General features: G+C 37.9%; 1 protein-coding gene across 1 annotated transcript in view; it reads left to right on the top strand.

The window, feature by feature from the left end:
- Positions 1–19,567, top strand: part of SLIT2 (slit guidance ligand 2) — a 419,527-nt gene that overhangs the window by 348,327 nt on the left and 51,633 nt on the right. The window contains exons 25-29 of the mRNA XM_077814620.1: positions 4,988–5,059; positions 7,596–7,759; positions 16,095–16,219; positions 16,353–16,450; positions 17,946–18,085. Coding sequence (XP_077670746.1) covers positions 4,988–5,059; positions 7,596–7,759; positions 16,095–16,219; positions 16,353–16,450; positions 17,946–18,085 — 599 coding nt within the window. The remainder of the gene's footprint in view (positions 1–4,987; positions 5,060–7,595; positions 7,760–16,094; positions 16,220–16,352; positions 16,451–17,945; positions 18,086–19,567) is intronic.

Raw genomic sequence — 19,567 nt, 5'->3', positions numbered from 1 at the left:
TTTGGATGTGTAGTTAGAGTTCTGGGACTTCTTTAACTTTTAGACACGAATGTCACCAGGCACTGCTAGTTTTTGGAGCTGCCTGTCTCTATCAGATATGAGGGAATGGCATTGGGATAGAGAATATTTCAAGCCACAAGTTCATTTTCCTTGCTTCTGCTGCCCTTACCTGGGGTACTTCTAGGATTTTACTCTTGGATGCTCCTACTGCCTCCTTGGGGATTTCCTTCAGGACCCTTCTCCTGGAAGATCCCCTTCCATTATGGCCTCCTTCCCAGTTGCTGATGCCCCCCTACCTGCCTGTTTCATGCTGCCTGCTATTTGTTGTTTCCACTGTTACCTCGCAGTTATCCTGGCCTTATTTATATTCCCTGTGCCTCAGCCTCCCTGTCCCTCCCATTATTGCCCCTCCTTCAACTAATGTATCCGTCCCCCTATTCTCCCCTAAACAAAGTGTCGCTGCTCTTCTCCCAGGAGATTTCTCCTTCCACCCTCCTCTCTAGCTTACGTTCCAAATTAGGGCTGTCGATTAATCACAGTAAACTCATGTGATTAACTCAAAAAAAAATGAATTGCAATTAAAAAAATTAATCACAATTAATTGCAGTTTTAATTGCACTGTTAAACAATAGAATAACAATAGAAATTTATTAAATATTTTGGATGTTTTTCTACATTTTCAAATATATTGATTTTAATTACAACACACAATACCAAATGTACAGTGCTCACTTTATATTATTATTTTTATTACAAATATTTGCACTGCAGAAATGATGAATGAAAGAAATAGTGTTTTTCAATTCTGCTAATACAAGTACTGTAGTGCAGTCTCTTTATCATGAAAGTAGATATTTTTTGTTACATAACTCAAAAACAAAACCATGTAAACCTTTAGAGCCCACAAGTCTACTCAGACCTACTTCTTGTTCAGACAATCGCTACGACCAACCAGTTTGTTTACATTTACTGGAGATAATGCTGCCTGCTTCTTATTTACAATGTCACTTGAAAATAAGAACAGGCATTCACATGGCACTTTTGGAACCAGCGTTGCAAGGTATTTACATGCCAGATATGCTAAACATTTATATACCCCTTTGTTATACCAATAAAATAAAAACCAGCAGGATCTTATTAAAGGGAAAAAGGCAAAATACCACATTTATTGTGAATACCGAAAGAATCATAGTAAGCAGTTAGTTATAGCTATAACATTCCATTCAATCTCATATTTATTCACACATTCATTCATACAAACACACACACATAGGTTCTGCAAGGTTGTTATCATAGTTACCAGCCTTAGAGTTGCTCATGCCAAGCCACTGGCCAGGTGGCCTGGACATGAGGAGGGAGCAGGGCCTTGTCAGTTGCTCATCTGATGCTCCTGGAAGTTGGTTTGCAGAATCAGACCCCAAAGTTCTCACTTTTTAGAGTCTATTTTTATAGGAATTTCTTCCTATGCCAGTCTATGGGAATTGCTTCATCATGCTGTTGCTGAATCAATCAGCAGATAGCACATTCCTGACGGCTCCATGCTGCTAGATGTTATCTTGTTCTTTGGTTCTCCCATTCTTGAGGCTGTTGGGTGGATTCCAGTATGCCCTCTGGGGGTCCTCTGGTTATTTCCACTTGACGCCTTCTTCAGCCGATGGACACTGGATTCTTAGGCTGGTACCTCCCTGATCATTCAGTTATTATCCACACCAAGCATCCATCCACATACATCCTCTATCTCTATTTTAATCACAATTGTTAATACAACAAAAGGGCGGGGAGTCTCTGGGTGTTGTTTCTGTTGTTAGAGTATTGCTTTGAGTCTCTCTCTCTGTGAATTGCTTTGAGAACAGACTCTGTCTTAGAATGTACTAACACAATTAGCAGCTTGCAAGTTTCACACATAGAGGGAGAGAAACAGTACCAAAAACCAAGAGACCTCTTAATTAGTAATACCCTGGAATTTAAACTATGGGGAACCAAACTCATTTGTGATTTTAATACAGAACTTCTTTAATATGATCCAACACCTTCATGCTTTGGCCACCATTCCAGAGGACATGCTTCCGTGCTGCTGATGCTCATTAAAAAAATAATACATTAATTAAATTTGTGACTGAACTCCTTGGGGGAGAATTATATGTCTTCTGCTCCGTTTTACCTGCATTCTGCTATATATTTCGTGTTATGGCAGTCTCAGATGATGACTCAGCACATATTGTTCATTTTAAGAATATTTTCACTGCAGTTTTGACAAAACGCAAAGAAGGTACCAATGTGAGATTTCTAAAGATAGCTACAGCACTGGACCCAAGGTTTAAGAATCTAAAGTGCTTTCCAAAATCTGAGAGGGATGAGGTGTGGAGCATGCTTTCAGAAGTCTTAAAACACTCCGATGCAGAAAGTACAGAACCCGAACCACCAAAAAAGAAAATCGATCTCAGATGAGGAGACTGAACGTGCATCAGTCCGCACTGCTTTGTATCGTTATCAAACAGAAGCCGTCGTCAACATAGACTCATGTCCTCTGGAATGGTGGTTGAAGTGACATATGAATCCTTAGTGTATCTGGCATGTAAATATCTTGTAATGCTGGCTACAACAGTGCCATGCGAATGCCTGTTCTCACTTTCAGAAGACATTGTAAACAAGAAGCAGGCAGCATTATCTCCTGCAAATGTAAACAAACTTGTTTGTCTGAGTGATTGGCTGAACAAGAAGTAGGACTGAGTGGACTTGTAGGCTCTAAAGTTTTACATTGTTTTATTTTTGAATGCAGTTTTTTTTGTACATAATTCTACATTTGTAAGTTCAACTTTCATGATAAAGAGCACTGTGCAGTTTGTATTCTGTGTTGTAATTGGAATCAATATATTTGAAAATGTAGAAAACGTCCAAAAATATTTAAATAAATGGTATTCTGTTATTGTCTAACAGCACGATTAATTGTACAATTAATCACAAGTAATTGCGATTAATTTTTTTAATCGCTTGACGGCCCTACTTCAAACCAGTCCATCTGTTTCTCTCTCCCCTGTTTAGCTATTTTGTCCCTAACTTCCTTTCCTCCTGAAAGAATCTCTCTGCGCACCCACCCTCATAGCAACCCTGGCCATCACTGCTCCAACCCAGCTGAGCTAACATCTTTTGTCTTGCCTGTGTGAACAGTAAAGGACATACTGTGAATGGGAAGGGACAGTGAGGATGGAGAGATATAACTGGATGTTTATTCACGTACTAGCTACTTTATTAAATCTATAAACAGGATAACTTGTTAAGGCAATCTGTGCTGACAGTGGTGAAAGGAGGTAGGCGTTAGCCAGCCAAGCTATCACCAGTTTTACCCCTTTTGATGCTCTAACCTGGAGCATGCTCTAATTCCAGATTCACTCAGTCACTCACTCACTCTAGTCGAAGGCCCTAACAGAGCCTGTATCATATTATTTCGTAGTCTACTACAACCGAGAGCAGCCTGTAGAAAGACATTATGCCATGTAAGAGTGCTTTAGGCTTACCTGCAAGTGCCAACACCTGCTTCCTAGGAAAGATGGTGACTAATTCACAAAGAAGGCAACTCAACCCAGGCATTAGATTGGGGGTGTAGAGGAGAAGATGATGAAATTCTTCCAAGCGCTGCACACAAAATGAGACCTACCCATGTGAGTCACCAAAATGAGGCATTGCTCTCAGCAAATTGAATGCATGCTCAAATTATTTGAGAAGCTCTCTAAGCTCCACTAGGCTCCTTGAGTTTGTCTTCTCCTATGTGGGACTTCGGTATTCCAAAGGGATCTGCTAGGTTCCTGAAGTTTGGCTCCTCCTTAACTGGGGGGGGGCGGGGGGAGGCCAAATGCAACCCACTTCTAGCACTAAAATGAGAGGCTGTTCACAGTAAAGTGTGCAGTTCTGTGGTCCTCCCTCTTCTTCCTTACATGAGGAATGAAGTAATTTAAATGTCATCATTAATATCACTAGGTTCTGAGTTATCTACCTGATCTGAATGGGGCAATTCACACCTTTCAGCTATTGTTCTTATCTCTGTATCACATTATTCACATTTGAGGATTTTTTCACAATCACAACAGAGTTTTACTGGGGATTTCTTTGTTTTTGTTTCTTAACGAAAGCTGAGATTCTAGAGAACAAGATAGTAGCTTCAGAGGTGTGCCTTTACACCATATGAACACCGGCAGTTTCCAAATCTGGACTCAGCTCCTTCCTTTTGACCTCTGTTAGGTCAAACGAGCCAGTTATTGGAGGTCCACCCCTTACCCTGCATTTCAGTACTCAGGGCCAGTGTACTCAGTTGCCATATTAACGCACCATGCTTTAGCCTACACAACTATAAAAACACCTCATACGGTTTTAATCATAAGCCTAGGTATGTGTAGCTATATGCATGAATGAAAGTTTATATAGATAGGAAGGGAGAACCCTTTTGGGTAGATCTGCCCCAGATATGACTGAACCACCCCTGTGTTTTTCATCAATAAAGAATTTCATTTTATGATTATATTAATATCAGTTACAGATTCACAATTGGTTTTCATGAACCTTTGTGGCATGTGTGTTGCAAAAAGCAAATGAAGAGCACAAACACAATCAGTGAAATTCTAGTTGAGCTTCTGAAAAGTTAACAAAGAATTACTTTCTCTTCTTTTCCCTGCTCTGAACCTACTAAGTACTGCAGTATTAATAGTTGATCTGCATCTTGAGCAAGTTTTATTTTTTTAATTAAAAAATAAAACCGTTTAAATTTTTAGTCCTAATTCAGAACAAAAACCTGAGAGGCAGGCAGGTGGGAAGGCTGCAAATGCACAGGAACTGAAATTAAATGTGAAACTGAATCAAGTTTGTAAAATCACAAGCCTGCAGAGTTAAACTGCTGAGGTCCATGCATCTATAGTTGTTGAAAAATAACAAAAGGCAAGTTCACGTGTGCTTCCTCAAAAAAAAATACCTATTTTGGTTATTTTCTTTTCCTTAGGTCTTTACATGGCAATGATATTTCTGTTGTTCCTGAAGGAGCTTTTAATGATCTTTCAGCATTATCACATCTGTGAGTATTCAGTCATATATTTTTTACTTACATGTATGTGGACCTCCTGCCTGGATCAGCATTTCATGGAAAGACTTTTTTCTAGAGTAACATCTGGCTATTTTGCTCAGTTTTCTGTGTGCTACAAAGAGCGAAGGTGAATTGGAACCGTTGGAGTTTAGAGGAAAATACTGAATCTGATCCTTGCAAGAGAGGGGAGAGTATATTCCTGCATACAAGTGTACAAACATACCTGAGTTTGACATTGCTGAGCAGATGCAGTTTTTAAGTGTCTTTATATGTGGAGTCATCTGTTTTTGTTTTGCTGTAAGCAAGTAATGGTCCAGCTTTGTGCTCAGACGTATTCAGCCTCTGGGAATGTCACAGAAATTTGAAAGGGTACTGATTAATTTTGGTTTCATCCTTATTTACAATTCATTCAAATGCTGCTATCAGGATGACACATGTGCATGAAGACAGATGAAACTGGCACGGGGAACTGGAAAGGGAGTAGGAGATGGAGGTTATGAAAGAAGAGTGAAAGGAATTTCTTGTGTACATGTAAAGTAAAATGACAAAGTGGCTGCTTTCTCTTGTACTTTAACCATCCGAGTTTTTCTCTTCCCCTTCCATGATTCCAAGGTGGCAGCTATAAGTATCTTTGGTCATGCTCTTTGGAAGCATTTTAAAAACATGTATGATCAAATAAGTTTGACCCTCTCCTTACCCCCACCCCCATAAAAAGGTTGTTTGCCTGTTGTATTGCCAATCATGTTAGACTTGCCTATATTTTGATTTTTAAGTAGAGTAATTCCCCTCATTTCAGCTCTACCTGGTGGCATTTTTGTGCCATCTCGTGGTGACATAGCATCATGTCACTGTGTCTGCAGACAGAGCATACCTCTGCTTTTTTGGAGAGGTGACTGCTTTATGCACTCCAGCTGTTTTTGCCCTGGGTTCTAGGTAGGAGAAAGTTCTATCATATTCTTCCTCTTGTTCTTTTTCTAACAAGGGATATTTCTCTCCCTCAATCTGAAGCTGGAAGCATCACCTTTCTCTTGAGAAGGCAGAGAGCATTTTCCCTCTCTCATAGGTGGAGAACCATTTCCTCTTTTTCTCTGGAACAATAGCAGGGAGGGGGGGTACCTCTCGTATGTGTAACATGGGAGTAAGAAGAATAAAAGCATCTGTAGAACTGGATCTACTTTTTTTTTTTTTTTTTTTTTTTATTGCTCCCCATGCCTGACTAAGTGAGTGGGTTCAGCAGGGTAAATCACAGAAGTCCTTCCTGCTTGGTCAGGCAGAATGAGAAGCATTTCTACAATCTTCATTCTGTTCATGGTATTTGAGCCATGCTCTGATCATTTTTCCTGGGATCCTCTTACTTTCTCAGAAGGCCTAGTGGTGTGAGATCAGGATGTGGAACAGTCTCAAGGGCAGTGGAATACCGAAGGCATTTCCAGGACTGCCTATTGAAATGCTGGACGTGTGGCGGACTCATTTCTTTAAATCAGTGGCATAGCTTCATTTCATAGCAGCACAGTGGGAACCCTGGATACACTACTGTTATAAAGTGACACACTGTATATATCCTCTCCATTAGCCACAAAACAGTGTGCTCCTGCCTAAGCGAGTTGTAAGAACATTTGTGCTCTCTGCTAGGAAAACCTTGACTGTTAAAGATGACACTTCATAAATTGAGTAATTCAGAAACTCTTTTAAAATATTTTAAACAATAAAATGTGCTCAAATTTCTTTATTACAAAAATTAAAATGTTAACATTTACATCCAGTTGAATTCAAGATAAATGCGCTTTCTATAGGGCCCACGGAGGGGATAATGATTCAATGGAACTTGCTAAAAATGTTGCATTACTTCAGATTGTTAGTGGCAAAGTTCTGTCCTTCCCCAGGAGCAGGTCTTTTAGGCCTGCCTCTACTGACTGCTATCAATGCCATAAGCACTGAGCTTGCTCGGGGAATCTCCTTACATAATCATGAAGAGGAGATCTCTGATGAGATCAGTAACCATGGGTTTATATTCATTGGCAGAGCTCCAAAGAGAAAATAATAAATTGCAGTTTTGTGGGGAGAAAGGTAAAAGCAAATGATTTATGCAGGGCATGCAGCCATGAACTGGAAGAGGGAAGTATATTTCTTTTAATGGTTTCCCCCGTTTTTTGCAGGGTGGCCTTAAGCCCCAGTTGAAGAGCCACTGGAGTGCAAGGGTTTTACTTCATCCTCTGGCTAACTTAACTTCCCATTACAAAATTTCTTCCACAGCTTCAGACGCTCTTTGTTAAACTCAAATACATTGACCATTTAAGTACAAAGGGTGATACTGAGCTCATTAGCATCAGTTCTCCAAAATCCATATTAATGTAACTGAGAACAATGGCTAGCATTCTGGCAAAGTTTGTTGCTGAGTCCTAGTTTCAAAGCCAAGATCCAGGTAATCCATGTAGCGCATTTAGCTTTTAGGAGTTTTCTGCTGATTATAGATTTGTTTTTGTTATACAAAGCAGGCACATAAGACTGTTATGTTTTTTTCCCCCAGTGCTATTGGAGCAAATCCTCTGTACTGTGATTGTAACATGCAATGGTTGTCCGATTGGGTAAAGTCAGAATACAAAGAACCTGGTATTGCACGTTGTGCTGGTCCTGGAGAAATGGCAGATAAACTACTTCTCACAACTCCATCTAAAAAATTTACTTGCCAAGGTACTGTTTTATGTTTCTTCTGATGTGGCAGTCAATTTTGAAATTTTACAGTGGAATAGTTGAATTGTGAAATGTGAAATTGTGAAATGATACTTTCTAAAGATATTCATTATAACGCCTTTACTGTTGGGTCCTTTGTCATGGGCAGGACCAAGGTGGATACTCCTCATACTCAAAGTTCTATAGCCATTGGTTCCAACAAAGAGCATCTCAACCTATGCAGCATAAATTCTTGTAAGTGTTCCAATTTCCAGTTCCTTTCTGACAAAAGTTGTAGAAGAAGCTTCTCTGGTTCACAGTTGAAATGCTGGACACATGGCAGACTTATTTCTTTAAATCAGTGCCATAGCTTCATTTCATAGCAGCACAGTGGGAACCCTGGATACACTACTGTTATAAAGTGACACACTGTATATATCCTCTCCATGAGCCACAAAACAGTGTGCTCCTTCCTAAGCGAGTTGTAAGAACATTTGTGCTCTCTGCTAGGAAAACCTTGACTGTTAAAGAAGACACTTCATAAATTGAGTAATTCAGAAACTCTTTTAAAATATTTTAAACAATAAAATGTGCTCAAATTTCTTTATTACAAAAATTAAAATGTTAACAGTTACATCCAGCTGAATTCAAGATAAATGCGCTTTCTATACGGCCCACTGCATTGTTACCTGTTGCAAACACTGTTATAACTCTTACCTTATTCATCAAAGAATATAGTTTCACTACTCTCTGGTGCTTCATTCTCAATATTTCCAGCAAAACTTGTAAACATTTCCATGATTATTCGGTTTGTGAGCCTTGCAGTTCCTATGATGCAGCACAAACTGCCAGACTGGATTAGACCCAGTATCCTGTCTCCAGCAGTGGCCAGCACCAGATGCTTCAGAGGGAGGTGCAAGAAACCTCACAGCACAGAAATGTGGGGTAGTTTTCCTCCATGATGGTCTTATCCTATTCCCTAATAGTTTAGAGTAAAGAGATTGTTTTAAGGTTTTATCTCCTCCCCAATACTCTTTTTGTTCACATTAACTGTTATCACTCTGGATGTTGTTGTTATCCAGATAACAGTTCAGTCTTTTTTATGAATCTGACTAAGTTTGTGGTCTCTAAGGTGAAAAGAAAAGGAGTCCTTGTGGCACCTTAGAGACTAACCAATTTATTTGAGCATGAGCTTTCGTGAGCTACAGCTCACTTCATCAGATGCATACCGTGGAAACTGCAGCAGACTTATGCATCTGATGAAGTGAGCTGTAGCTCACGAAAGCTCATGCTCAAATAAATTGGTTAGTCTCTAAGGTGCCACAAGGACTCCTTTTCTTTTTGCGAATACAGACTAACACGGCTGTTACTCTGAAACCGGTCTCTAAGGTGTTAGGCTATCCTAATTCTTGGCCCTTATGTGAAACAGGACTTGTGTTATTTTACATATTGGTCTTTCTTTCCCCACTTCTTTTCTTTTCTTTTCTTTTCTTTTCTTTTCTTTTCTTTTCTTAAACCTTTTAAATGTGTAGAGCACTTTTGCTGCTCCCCCTTGTCTCTAGATTCTTAAAGTTAAATACTTTGGATCACCCAATAAAAAGAATAAGAAATATGGGATTATTAAAGTGATCCTGCCTAAATTGATAACTCCTCCTGAGATGCTTAATAAATGTGAACTCAGTTTTTCCGTGCAAGGCTATTTTCTTGTGGTAGTGATTTAAGCTTACAGACTGAGTGAGCTTCAAGCTCTATTGACTGATTCACCTTTTAGCAAATTCTTCAAAGACATGGTGGTGCCTAAGATGCATCCTACATCCTTTCCTAAAATAGTTATAGAATTCTATCTTAGTTGATCATCAGGATGATTTTCTTTTTCCATTTTCCAGCATGCTCACCTCAGTGAGGCTCTTCTCCACAGTTGGGTGTCGGAAGGTCAACTAGGCTTTTAGTACATTAAAGCCATTAGAAATCTAACCTGTTTGTGTTGAGTTTTACACTAATTCATTAGGCTTTGCTGTCCCTAAGATAACTATTGTTCTAGTCTGACATGACTGTTGCTCTCAAGTCATGTCAAGGCTGGTTCCTTATGAGACAAATCTGCTGCCACAAACAAATCATCTAGGTCTGACTAGGAGATTTGGAAACCATCCTCTTGGATTTCTCTATACACATTTGCTAAGCATTATTTCTGACATGCTTATAACTAGACAGGACATGAGATGTGGTGTACTACCAGTACCACAAACACTCTTTCCAGGCTTTGTGTAGAGGGATAGGGTATGGGGGCGGATCTTTTTCTCCCCCCTCCTTTTACAGTTAATTTTGTCAGGTTTTTTTAATAATCTTTGCTTAAAATAGAAATACTTTAAAATGTATGGAGTGTCTTCTCTCACACACTCACTCTATATATCTAGATCTATTCATCTTTTTTTTTGCATCCGATGAAGTGAGCTGTAGCTCACGAAAGCTCATGCTCAAATAAATTGGTTAGTCTCTAAGGTGCCACAAGTCCTCCTCATCTTTTAGTGTTACTGTTCAAGGTATGCGCATCTTGCTTGTGTTTCTTCTGTTCCCTATTGCAGCTTTTTCTTTCTTCACCCCTTCATAGAAAATTTTCTGTAGCTGCTTTATCTCTCAGGAGTGGGGATCTGTTATGATGGGTGTCTTTAGAGAAGAAAGAATTACTTGCCTGCAACAGCCATTCTGTGAAGATGCACATGATAACAGATCACCAGTCATCACCACCCTCCGCAGTGAGTTGAAGGCCCTGTAACACATTTTGTCTTTATTATTCAGGGTGTGGGTTTTTTTCCATTCATACATAAGTAATTTATCCTTCTGCATAGAATGCATCTGGCAGCAGGGACATTGGGAGGAACATGTGTGCTGTACAAGATGTCCCTGCTGGAACCAAGAATTTGGAACTTGGAAGTTCGGGGTTTCTGCTTTGGTCACATGTAGGTGCACAGACCCAAGAATGGTAATTTGTTATAATGTATGTATTCAGAGAACAAGAATTGCAGATAATTCCTTCTTATCAGTATTTGGGTTGCTATTGAAAGCAAAATGTATTGTTGAGGTTGGCTTATGTAACAGCTCGTTACTATCCAATTGAAAACAACTCTTCCAGTGAAAATCCCTTCTGAGTGGTAAACATTCACATAAATGAATCTTTGGAAGCTGGTGAATTATTTTTGAAGTTATAGGGACCTCTCCTGATTACATTTTTCCTTAGTCTATTTTTTCCCTAGGATTTTTTTCTAGTTTTCATTTTTATACATACCTCTAACGGACTCTCAATCTTTTACTTTTGGCTTTTCACAATCCATGCCCTGCTTCTAGAGATTCCAGGGCCTTGTGGTTTTCTCACACCAGGTAAGGTTGTAAATAGCCCTTGAATGGGTTATCTGGTTAAGACTAGACCTTCTGACCTTCCCTACATGTATCTCAAGCAGACTCCTTTCCTAAAACATGCATGTTTACTGTTGTTTTCCCCCGCTCTTTTCTTGGATGAGTTTATGGGTGATTCTTTGTTATATGTTGTTCAATATCACTATATAAATAACCTTGGTATCCTCTTCCAACACATTTCTCTGTGAGCTAATTTTGGTTTTGTTTATATTATTTTTCCTTTAAAAAGTGTCATATAGACTGTATGTATCTTACATGCTTGTTTTCTACATTATACAAAACCCCTTGGTATTTAACAGATTTATTTGGTAAGTAAAATATATACCCATGCTGTGGACTTTTATATAATGTACAATACTGAGCAGTAGCCTATGGGCCTGATTCTTCTTTACATGAAGCCCCCTTTACATTTGCAGAGGGGTGTGAAAGGGCATAGTGCAAATAAGAATCGGGTCCTAGAGCTACCCCTTTACTGCTGTTACGGGTTTACAAAGTAAACAAACATCTGAGAACTATTTAAACCATGTCAGCTAAGCAACAGAGTGTAGAAAGAGCTATCCTTTCTTTCTCTGTAGGTCTTGTCTAAGACATTCACATTATTTATCTTAACTAACCTTTGTTTTATTTCCATTTATCTCTACACTCAGAGAGACTCTAAAGTGTTAGCTTATGTTTACATTAAGGTTTAATGTGGGCACAAAATATTTTTTAAAGCAATGTTTTTTGAGCAAGAGTTGAATTAAAAGTATCTGAAACTTTTCCTTTTTTGTAACCCGATAGCTTTAAAAAGGTGAATCAAATTTTTCAGTTAGAAATAAGTATTTATAACGCAAAATCAGGCACAACTTTAATTACTGTCTCATTGGGACTTAGGCTTCTACGTGTCCAAGTCACTTTTGAAATTGTAAGTTAGGGCTTGTCCATATGGTGGAGTAATGCATTCTATGGAGGTGTGATTTATAAAGCACACTAATATGTTGTGAATTAATTGGTCTGTGTAAATCCTGCTGGTGTTCACCAAAGTTTCTCCAGTGTGCTTTAACATAATACTGTTTCAAACCAGCATGGTCTGTATGGAACAGTTAACGCACAGTAAAGTGTATTTTAGAAATCAGACTCCCATAGAGTGCATTGCCCTGCTGTGTAGACAGGTCCTTAGGCTCCTAAAGCAGTTAAGCACTTTTGAAAATGTACCCAAAATGAAAAGAGCAGTAAAGAGAGGAAACTGAGAACAGCATAAAGGAGGAGAACAGGAAGATATAAAAAAAAAGAAAAAAAAGTGTAGCATCTGTTTCTGCTCCTATTGAATAAGCAGGAATAGGAGCAGGCTCTCTAGATGTGGCGTTAAAGGTGACAACTGGCTTTGATTTGTAATAGGCCTTTTGTAAATGAGATTTTATTTACTTTTTTTACTCATATGGCGTTTCTATCCTTTGAGCTGAATTCACATTATACAAGGAAAATTAGAATGTTGGATTCTGTCTAATTAGGGTAGGGTAAACTGACTTACATAAAACGAGCTGACAGAAATTTCACCAAAAGCTCAAAACACTTCTTGAGATAATTAAAAAATGGTATTTCTTCTTTTTCCTACACTGTGACACTACTGGCCTTTGTTGCTGTTTTGATATTTCTGATCCAACACTACAGATTACCAGAAACCTCCCAAAACAGCCTCTTCCCACAGGATTTCCATTTAGATTTTTAGATCAAAGAACTTCAGAGGAGAATCAAAATTATAGATACTATTTTTTTAAATTTTAAGATAACCAAAATTTTTGACAGTAAGATTTTGTTACATAAGCAGGAAAGGAGAGTGTGTCCGATATGTGGATATACAGCAGAGATGAGGAAGTAAAGATTAAGGGTTACAGTACAGTGTCATAAGTTACCAATTGCTTTTTTTCAGTACATCCCACTTTCTCCATATTTGCTTGATTTAACCATTGAGTCTTATGATATTCATTCAGGCAGGACTTTTAAGATAATTTTATGACATTTGTTTCAACTTGCATAGCTCTGTTGTTTGTCTCTTTAGCAGGAACTTTAATTAGTTTTACACTTCTTGTTTGAAATAAGTTGATGACACAAGAATGGTCAGTGATCCATATACAGTTTGTGTCACCAATAATAAACACCACCTCCTTACTGTAGCTTAGTGCATTTTTATTTCTTTACATTGTCATACAAGCTCTGACACAGAAGCACACCAATGCCAGCCGTTTTGAAAGTAAACTTTTGTCAGCTTCTTCTATGCTAGAACACTCTACAATATCTTTATGATGGCATAGCTTTTCAGCTCCTTTCCATAATTGTTTTCTTCAATATAACAAAACCTCCCTATTTAACTCCCAAAATAAAATGTTTTATTCCAGTGTACTATTTTAAATGATAAAATTATCCAGCCTAATGCCCAAAGTCATCTGTGAAGTGTCTTTGATTCGCTGGCAAAGCTGTTGTTGATATTAGATTTTTTTTTTTCACATGAAAAGTCTCTTTCCATTTTCTCTTTGCATCTGATGAAGTGAGCTGTAGCTCACGAAAGCTCATGCTCAAATAAATTGGTTAGTCTCTAAGGTGCCACAAGTACTCCTTTTCTTTTTCCATTTTAGGTGATTTTCTGCCCACCAAATTTTCCTTTAATGTTGACATAGCCCAAGAGCACCCACAAAGATGTGTGTTCAGCTCTGCATCTGGGTAACCAATCCTGCATTACACCAAGGATAGAAGGCTTCCATATCACATGCCAGAAGGGTCAGCACCAAAAGGCAGATTTAAATAACTCTCCTGGCCTGGACCCCAGCCAGTGTCTCTTCCTGATAGTTTCAATGTGTAGCCATGGCATTACTCAATGAAAGTTACTTATGCAGGATGTTTATTGCAAATAGCAACAGGTTGAAGATTAGCAAATGAAAGTTGTGTAAAATAATATTGGGAAGGAGCAGTCACATGTCAACTGGCCTTCTTTATTGCAAGGCACCATCGATGTTTCAGAGAATTTAAAAAAAAAAAAGTTTCTTTTTCAGGCTGCTACACCCAAGCAAGAAAAGATTACTTTTTACCTATAACAAAGCAGCTGAATATACCTGTCCCTCAGCTGACTAAAGAGATAGGAAAAGACAAGGTGTTTTTGGCTTCCTACCCTATTGAGATGTAGAGTATTTTACAATTTTCAGCTTTCCTTTGCTTATTTGCGACTTTCAGAATAACACAATATTCTTATTTTCAGCTTTAATTTTTTTTTACCCTTTGTGTAGGATTACAAAGGAAATAAGATAAATGCAAGCCTCGACTTTGCAATTGCAAAACTAAACATACAAGCACTGAACCAGCTTGCCCATTTATAAAACTGCTTATTAAACAATACTCCTCGTTATAAACCTCTGCTTCATAATAACTATTTACAGTTCAAGAGCACACAGTAATCCAACCTCTCCATAGGAAAACACATAAAATAATGCAGTAAACCAGCCTTAGGTTTGAACAGCCACATGTAAACTTAATAACATAGGAACCTCAAAAGTTTTGATGTTTAGTTTAGATTAACATCAAAACATGGAGGGCCCCCTATGGCTCTCCATCCCCATGCAGTCCTCCTCATCTCACGTAGACTCTGTGACAGACTCTTCTTTACCTACTGTTGTTAACTTGGATAGTGAGGAGAGTGGGCCAATGGTTGGCTACACTTATCAGGCATTCTTAATAAATGACAGACTCAGTTGCCATTCTGTTCTCTTTTGGTCCCATCTCCCACATGGGCCTACAAAGACAAACCATGGGTTAGGCTCTGCTAATTGGACATCTTGAAGAAATAGCATGTGACTTCAATCATGTAACAAAAATCCAGTCTACCCAACTCATAACTAGAAAATGAACCATGGGGAAAATGTGTTCTGAAATTTTCGGGCTCCCAGTTAATTGGTTAAATAATTTCTGCCCGATTTAGATGAAATTTTTTCCACACAAAAAAAGTTACAAGAAAAGGTACATTTTTGCAGACGCTCCAAAAATTCAAAAAGGGCAACTGTGAAGTATTTTAATATTATAGGGAGTACACAACAAAGTTCTCAGCTGATTTACATTCCGAAACCTCAGACTTCATAAGTATTAGTTGCTCAATTCTGTTGCCACAATCAATTAGGGTGAGGACTTGAATACACAAACTAACAAACAGTGCTCACCTGTATTGCAGGGAAGGTGAACAGAAGCATGGACACCAGCCCCAATCTGAGTCAGTAGGTGTATGCATGTGGTGACAGTGCAGTCACATTGCTTGTAGGCTCACCACATGCATGAGTATCCACAATCTCAAGTTGCACAAGGACATGGCTTTCTGTAGAGGAGGGTTAGAATAGAGGGATGTTCACTTGGAGGCTTCATGGAGGTTAAGGTGGTAACATCATTCTATGACCGACCTCTGCACTGTAGTCCCATGATACCTCTGTGCTCATGCAACCGGTGATAATTTCACTTGCTGAGCTAGCCCATAGATCCTCCAGGTGGACAGTTGATATGGTTTAAAACAAAATGAAAAACAGCACAAAACACTGTTTTCTGTAACACCACTAAGGACAAGCCTGAAAACTGTGACATTCTGGTTTTCAGAGCCAAGTGAATGGTGACTGTGTTGTTCATTTCCTTCAGAACACAGTAGGGTGCGAGGATGGTAGATACAGATGATTTATTTATTTTTAGACTTGAGGAGAGAGGAGGAGGAAATAGTTCAGTGGACTTTTTTTCCCTTACTGTTGGAAAATGAAGGATGAAGGCCAAATATTTTCAGTCTTGATTTTAAAAAAAAGTGTTAAGGCTAGTCCTGCATATGGAATATGCAGAAATACCAGGATAAGTAGAAAATAAGCAAATTAACACAAGTGTATTGTCAAAAATAAATAAATGATGAGAGATGTTAGTTTCTGACTATCAAATTTGTATTTCGTTTAAGGGCCTGTGGATGTTAATATACTTGCCAAATGTAGTCCCTGCTTATCAAATCCATGTAAAAATGATGGCACTTGTAATAGTGATCCTGTTGACTTCTACAGATGTACCTGCCCATATGGTTTCAAGGTATGTACTGGGTGGTGAGAAGAGAGTTGAAGAAAATGTAAGCTTCATCGTTTGCCCCACTCATGAAAAGTCTCTTTTGGCTCTCTTCCACCAGTCTTTTTTGTTTTATTTTATCTTGTCGTTCTGTCTGCAGGGCCAGGACTGTGATATTCCAATTCATGCCTGCATCAGTAATCCTTGCCAGCATGGTGGAACTTGCCATTTAAAAGAAGGAGAAAAAGATGGATTTTGGTAGGGGTTTTTTAAATCAATAAAAACAAAAGAAAAGTCTACTGAGATTGAACTGCTTGTTAAGGAAAACTAAAATCTTTTGGCTATTAATCTTTGGCTCCTAGAGAGTAATGAGGAGAGGAGATGTTTGTTGATAAACACAAAACCACAGCAGTAGTCTTTCAGGGCTTCTGGAGTATTAGGAAAAAATTCTGTCCTTAGAAAGCTTAAAGTGCTTTAAAACTGTTTAAAAAAAAATGTGATTAGTCAAGGCATATCAGGGCAAGACAACATAGTATTGACTCCATTATGTTAATTAATAGCTAGCTAGATCCCTGCTGAAAAAGTCTCACAATTCAGCTGTTGTTGTGTATATTACTTCAACAGACAGCATGTAAATGATAAGTTGTAAATCCCAGTGAAACAGAAAATTAATGATTCATTCCAAACCACTATGCCAGTAGATAAACATGCTGTGAGCATTTTTAATCTTGTTATTTAATCACACAGTACAATTACTCCAGATGTACTTCATGAATTATGAAATATAGTTCTTTATTAAATGACTAATAATTTCACATTAGAATGCTAATCTACTCCTCAAGCTTGTTAGAAATGCCACTTTCAAAAGAAACACTCTTTATTCTGCAATTCATTAAGAAATTATCCTTATTTATATATCCAAATTCTGTTTCAAGATTAGACTCTTTCCAATTAAAAATTAACTCTATACATTTTAATATCATGCCATAGTCATGTTTTAATAAGAATCTAAAGGGACACAGTCACAGTTTGAAACCTCATAATTTGACCTATCTTTCTTCTTTTTTAATATTGTGTGCGTTTTCAAAAGTCCAATTAACAACATAATCACAGTTATGGGTGCAATATAAATATAATAGATACACTGAATTATATCAAAATATGTGTCAAGTATATAGATAGATTGATATAATATATAGATATGAATATTATATTTTTATTTATTATTTGTTTTTAATATGCTACGTGCTGTGAAAACATGCATAAATGAAGGTACAATCTCTGCCTTGAAGAGTTTACAGTCTTTACATAATAAATAAATCATCATTATATTACATTCATGTATATTGTATATTAGACTCTGCTCCTGCAAACATTTACGTGAGTAAAGTTAAGCATATGCATAATCTTTCCAAGATAAAGGCCTTCTATGTATTAATATATTATAACACTTTGGTGATATTTTGTATGTTTTAAAAAATCAGTTTTAGAGATCAGCACTCATAAGCAGTCCTATAATATAAAGGTAGCATGCATTCAATAGAAGAACATAAATGGGGAAGGAAACATTTAGTTTTGAAATGCAAGGATAGGTCTATAATTAAAATTATTTTCTGAAAAATACTGGCAGTGTTATAAAATTTAAAAAAAACTGTAGAACTCTTACAAATGATATAGAACTTAATAACTAATGTTATAATTGTGTGTTTAGTTCTCTGATTCATCATAAGCAAGTATATTTTCTGTATTACAGGTGCACTTGTGCAGATGGATTTGAAGGCGAAAACTGTGAAGTGAATGTTGATGACTGCGAAGATAATGATTGTGAAAATAATTCTACCTGTGTAGATGGAATTAACAACTACACTTGCCTTTGCCCACCTGAATATACTGGTAGGAATATGAGGAAAAACGCAGGCAATTTAACACTGATTGTAAATTAATAGCATTATGCTTTAAAGTTTGTGATTGAATCCTGGCTCCACTGAGGTCAATGGAAGTTTTGCCATTGACTACTGTGGGGTCAGGTTTTCACCCTGTGACTCTTTTATTTGGTTTATTTGGTCAAATGTATAATTACAAACAAAAAACACACACCAAACAACACACCACACTGCACCAATGCACTCTTGATGTTCATTCATTGATTTTTTTAAATTAACAAATAACATTTTGAAAGTTAAAAATTATGAACATTTTGTTTTAATTTAAAAGAGAAAATTGTCTTCACCAGCACTAAGGTCCAGCTAAGCCCCGGGGAGGACAGTCAAGGAAAAAAGTAGGAGCTGTACAGATCTAAGATCAACCCTTATGGTTTCCTTCCTCCACCGCCACAAAATATTAACTGAGCACAGGGCTCACACCCTGCCAGAACAGAACAGTGGTTGTGGCAAGACCTCCCTCTGCACAAAAGCATAGTGGTGACAAGGGAATATAATCTTATCTCCATCTGTTCTCAGCCCCAGTGCGCATGCTCATGCACACATGTGCTCCCCAGTAATTTTTTTCTTGTAGTTGTTTACCTGTCAGTGTCAGTTGCAGGCCAGGTATAAACCATTCCTTTCTCATATAAAGCGTAGTTACTCCAGTTTTATTGCGGTAGTAACTCTTATAGACTCTGTGGCCTCAGCTGGAAAGTGGGAATGGAAGATCCTGAAAATCAGGAACTTTAGAGAACAGGAAGCAGGGTATTTTATTTATTAAGATGCATTCACTGTGTGTCAGTAAATTGCTAAGTGCATATATAGCTTAAATACATAACTCATAATCAAACACACAAAGTATTTAAAGAACTGTCCTGACGCCGGAATAAACTCCACTCGATCGTCCTATCCCATAAGCACAGTTGGTCTCCCTGCCCCTAGGAAAACAGGTGAGTCTTGCAGCATGCCGTAAAAAGCACTAAATCTGGGCTTTGGTGGATGGCCAAAGAGGGAAGTGAATTCCAGAAAACAAGGTCCTCATCAAGAACACAACCACCAACATTCTTCCGTTTAAGCCAGGGCAATATTAACTTGAATGCCACACCCCCACTAAGTGCCCATACCTTTAGGCTTTAAAACTTAAAGCCAAAACCTTAAATCTGCACCCTGGAAATCAATTGACAACATGTGCAGGTCACAGAACTCAGGGAAATGTATTTTGTACAAGGAATACCACTTACAAGTCATTTAACTGCATTCATACACTATCTGCAATTTCCAAATGATTTGGTGATGTAGCTCCATGCAGAGTGAATTACAATAACTGAAATAGGAAAGGTATGAATAAGTATGGTGAGGTCCACATCTAAAAGAAAAGGACACAATGTTCTGTTAAGTACAAATGACAGAACACTCTTTTGCCATTTGCTACTAACAGTATATCTAGGAGCAA

The sequence above is a fragment of the Eretmochelys imbricata genome, chromosome 4, assembly GCF_965152235.1.
Source record: "Eretmochelys imbricata isolate rEreImb1 chromosome 4, rEreImb1.hap1, whole genome shotgun sequence".
Lineage (NCBI taxonomy): Eukaryota > Metazoa > Chordata > Testudines > Cheloniidae > Eretmochelys > Eretmochelys imbricata.
Note: the sequence above shows the minus strand (reverse complement) of the source record. Positions and strands in the feature narration are given on the sequence as shown.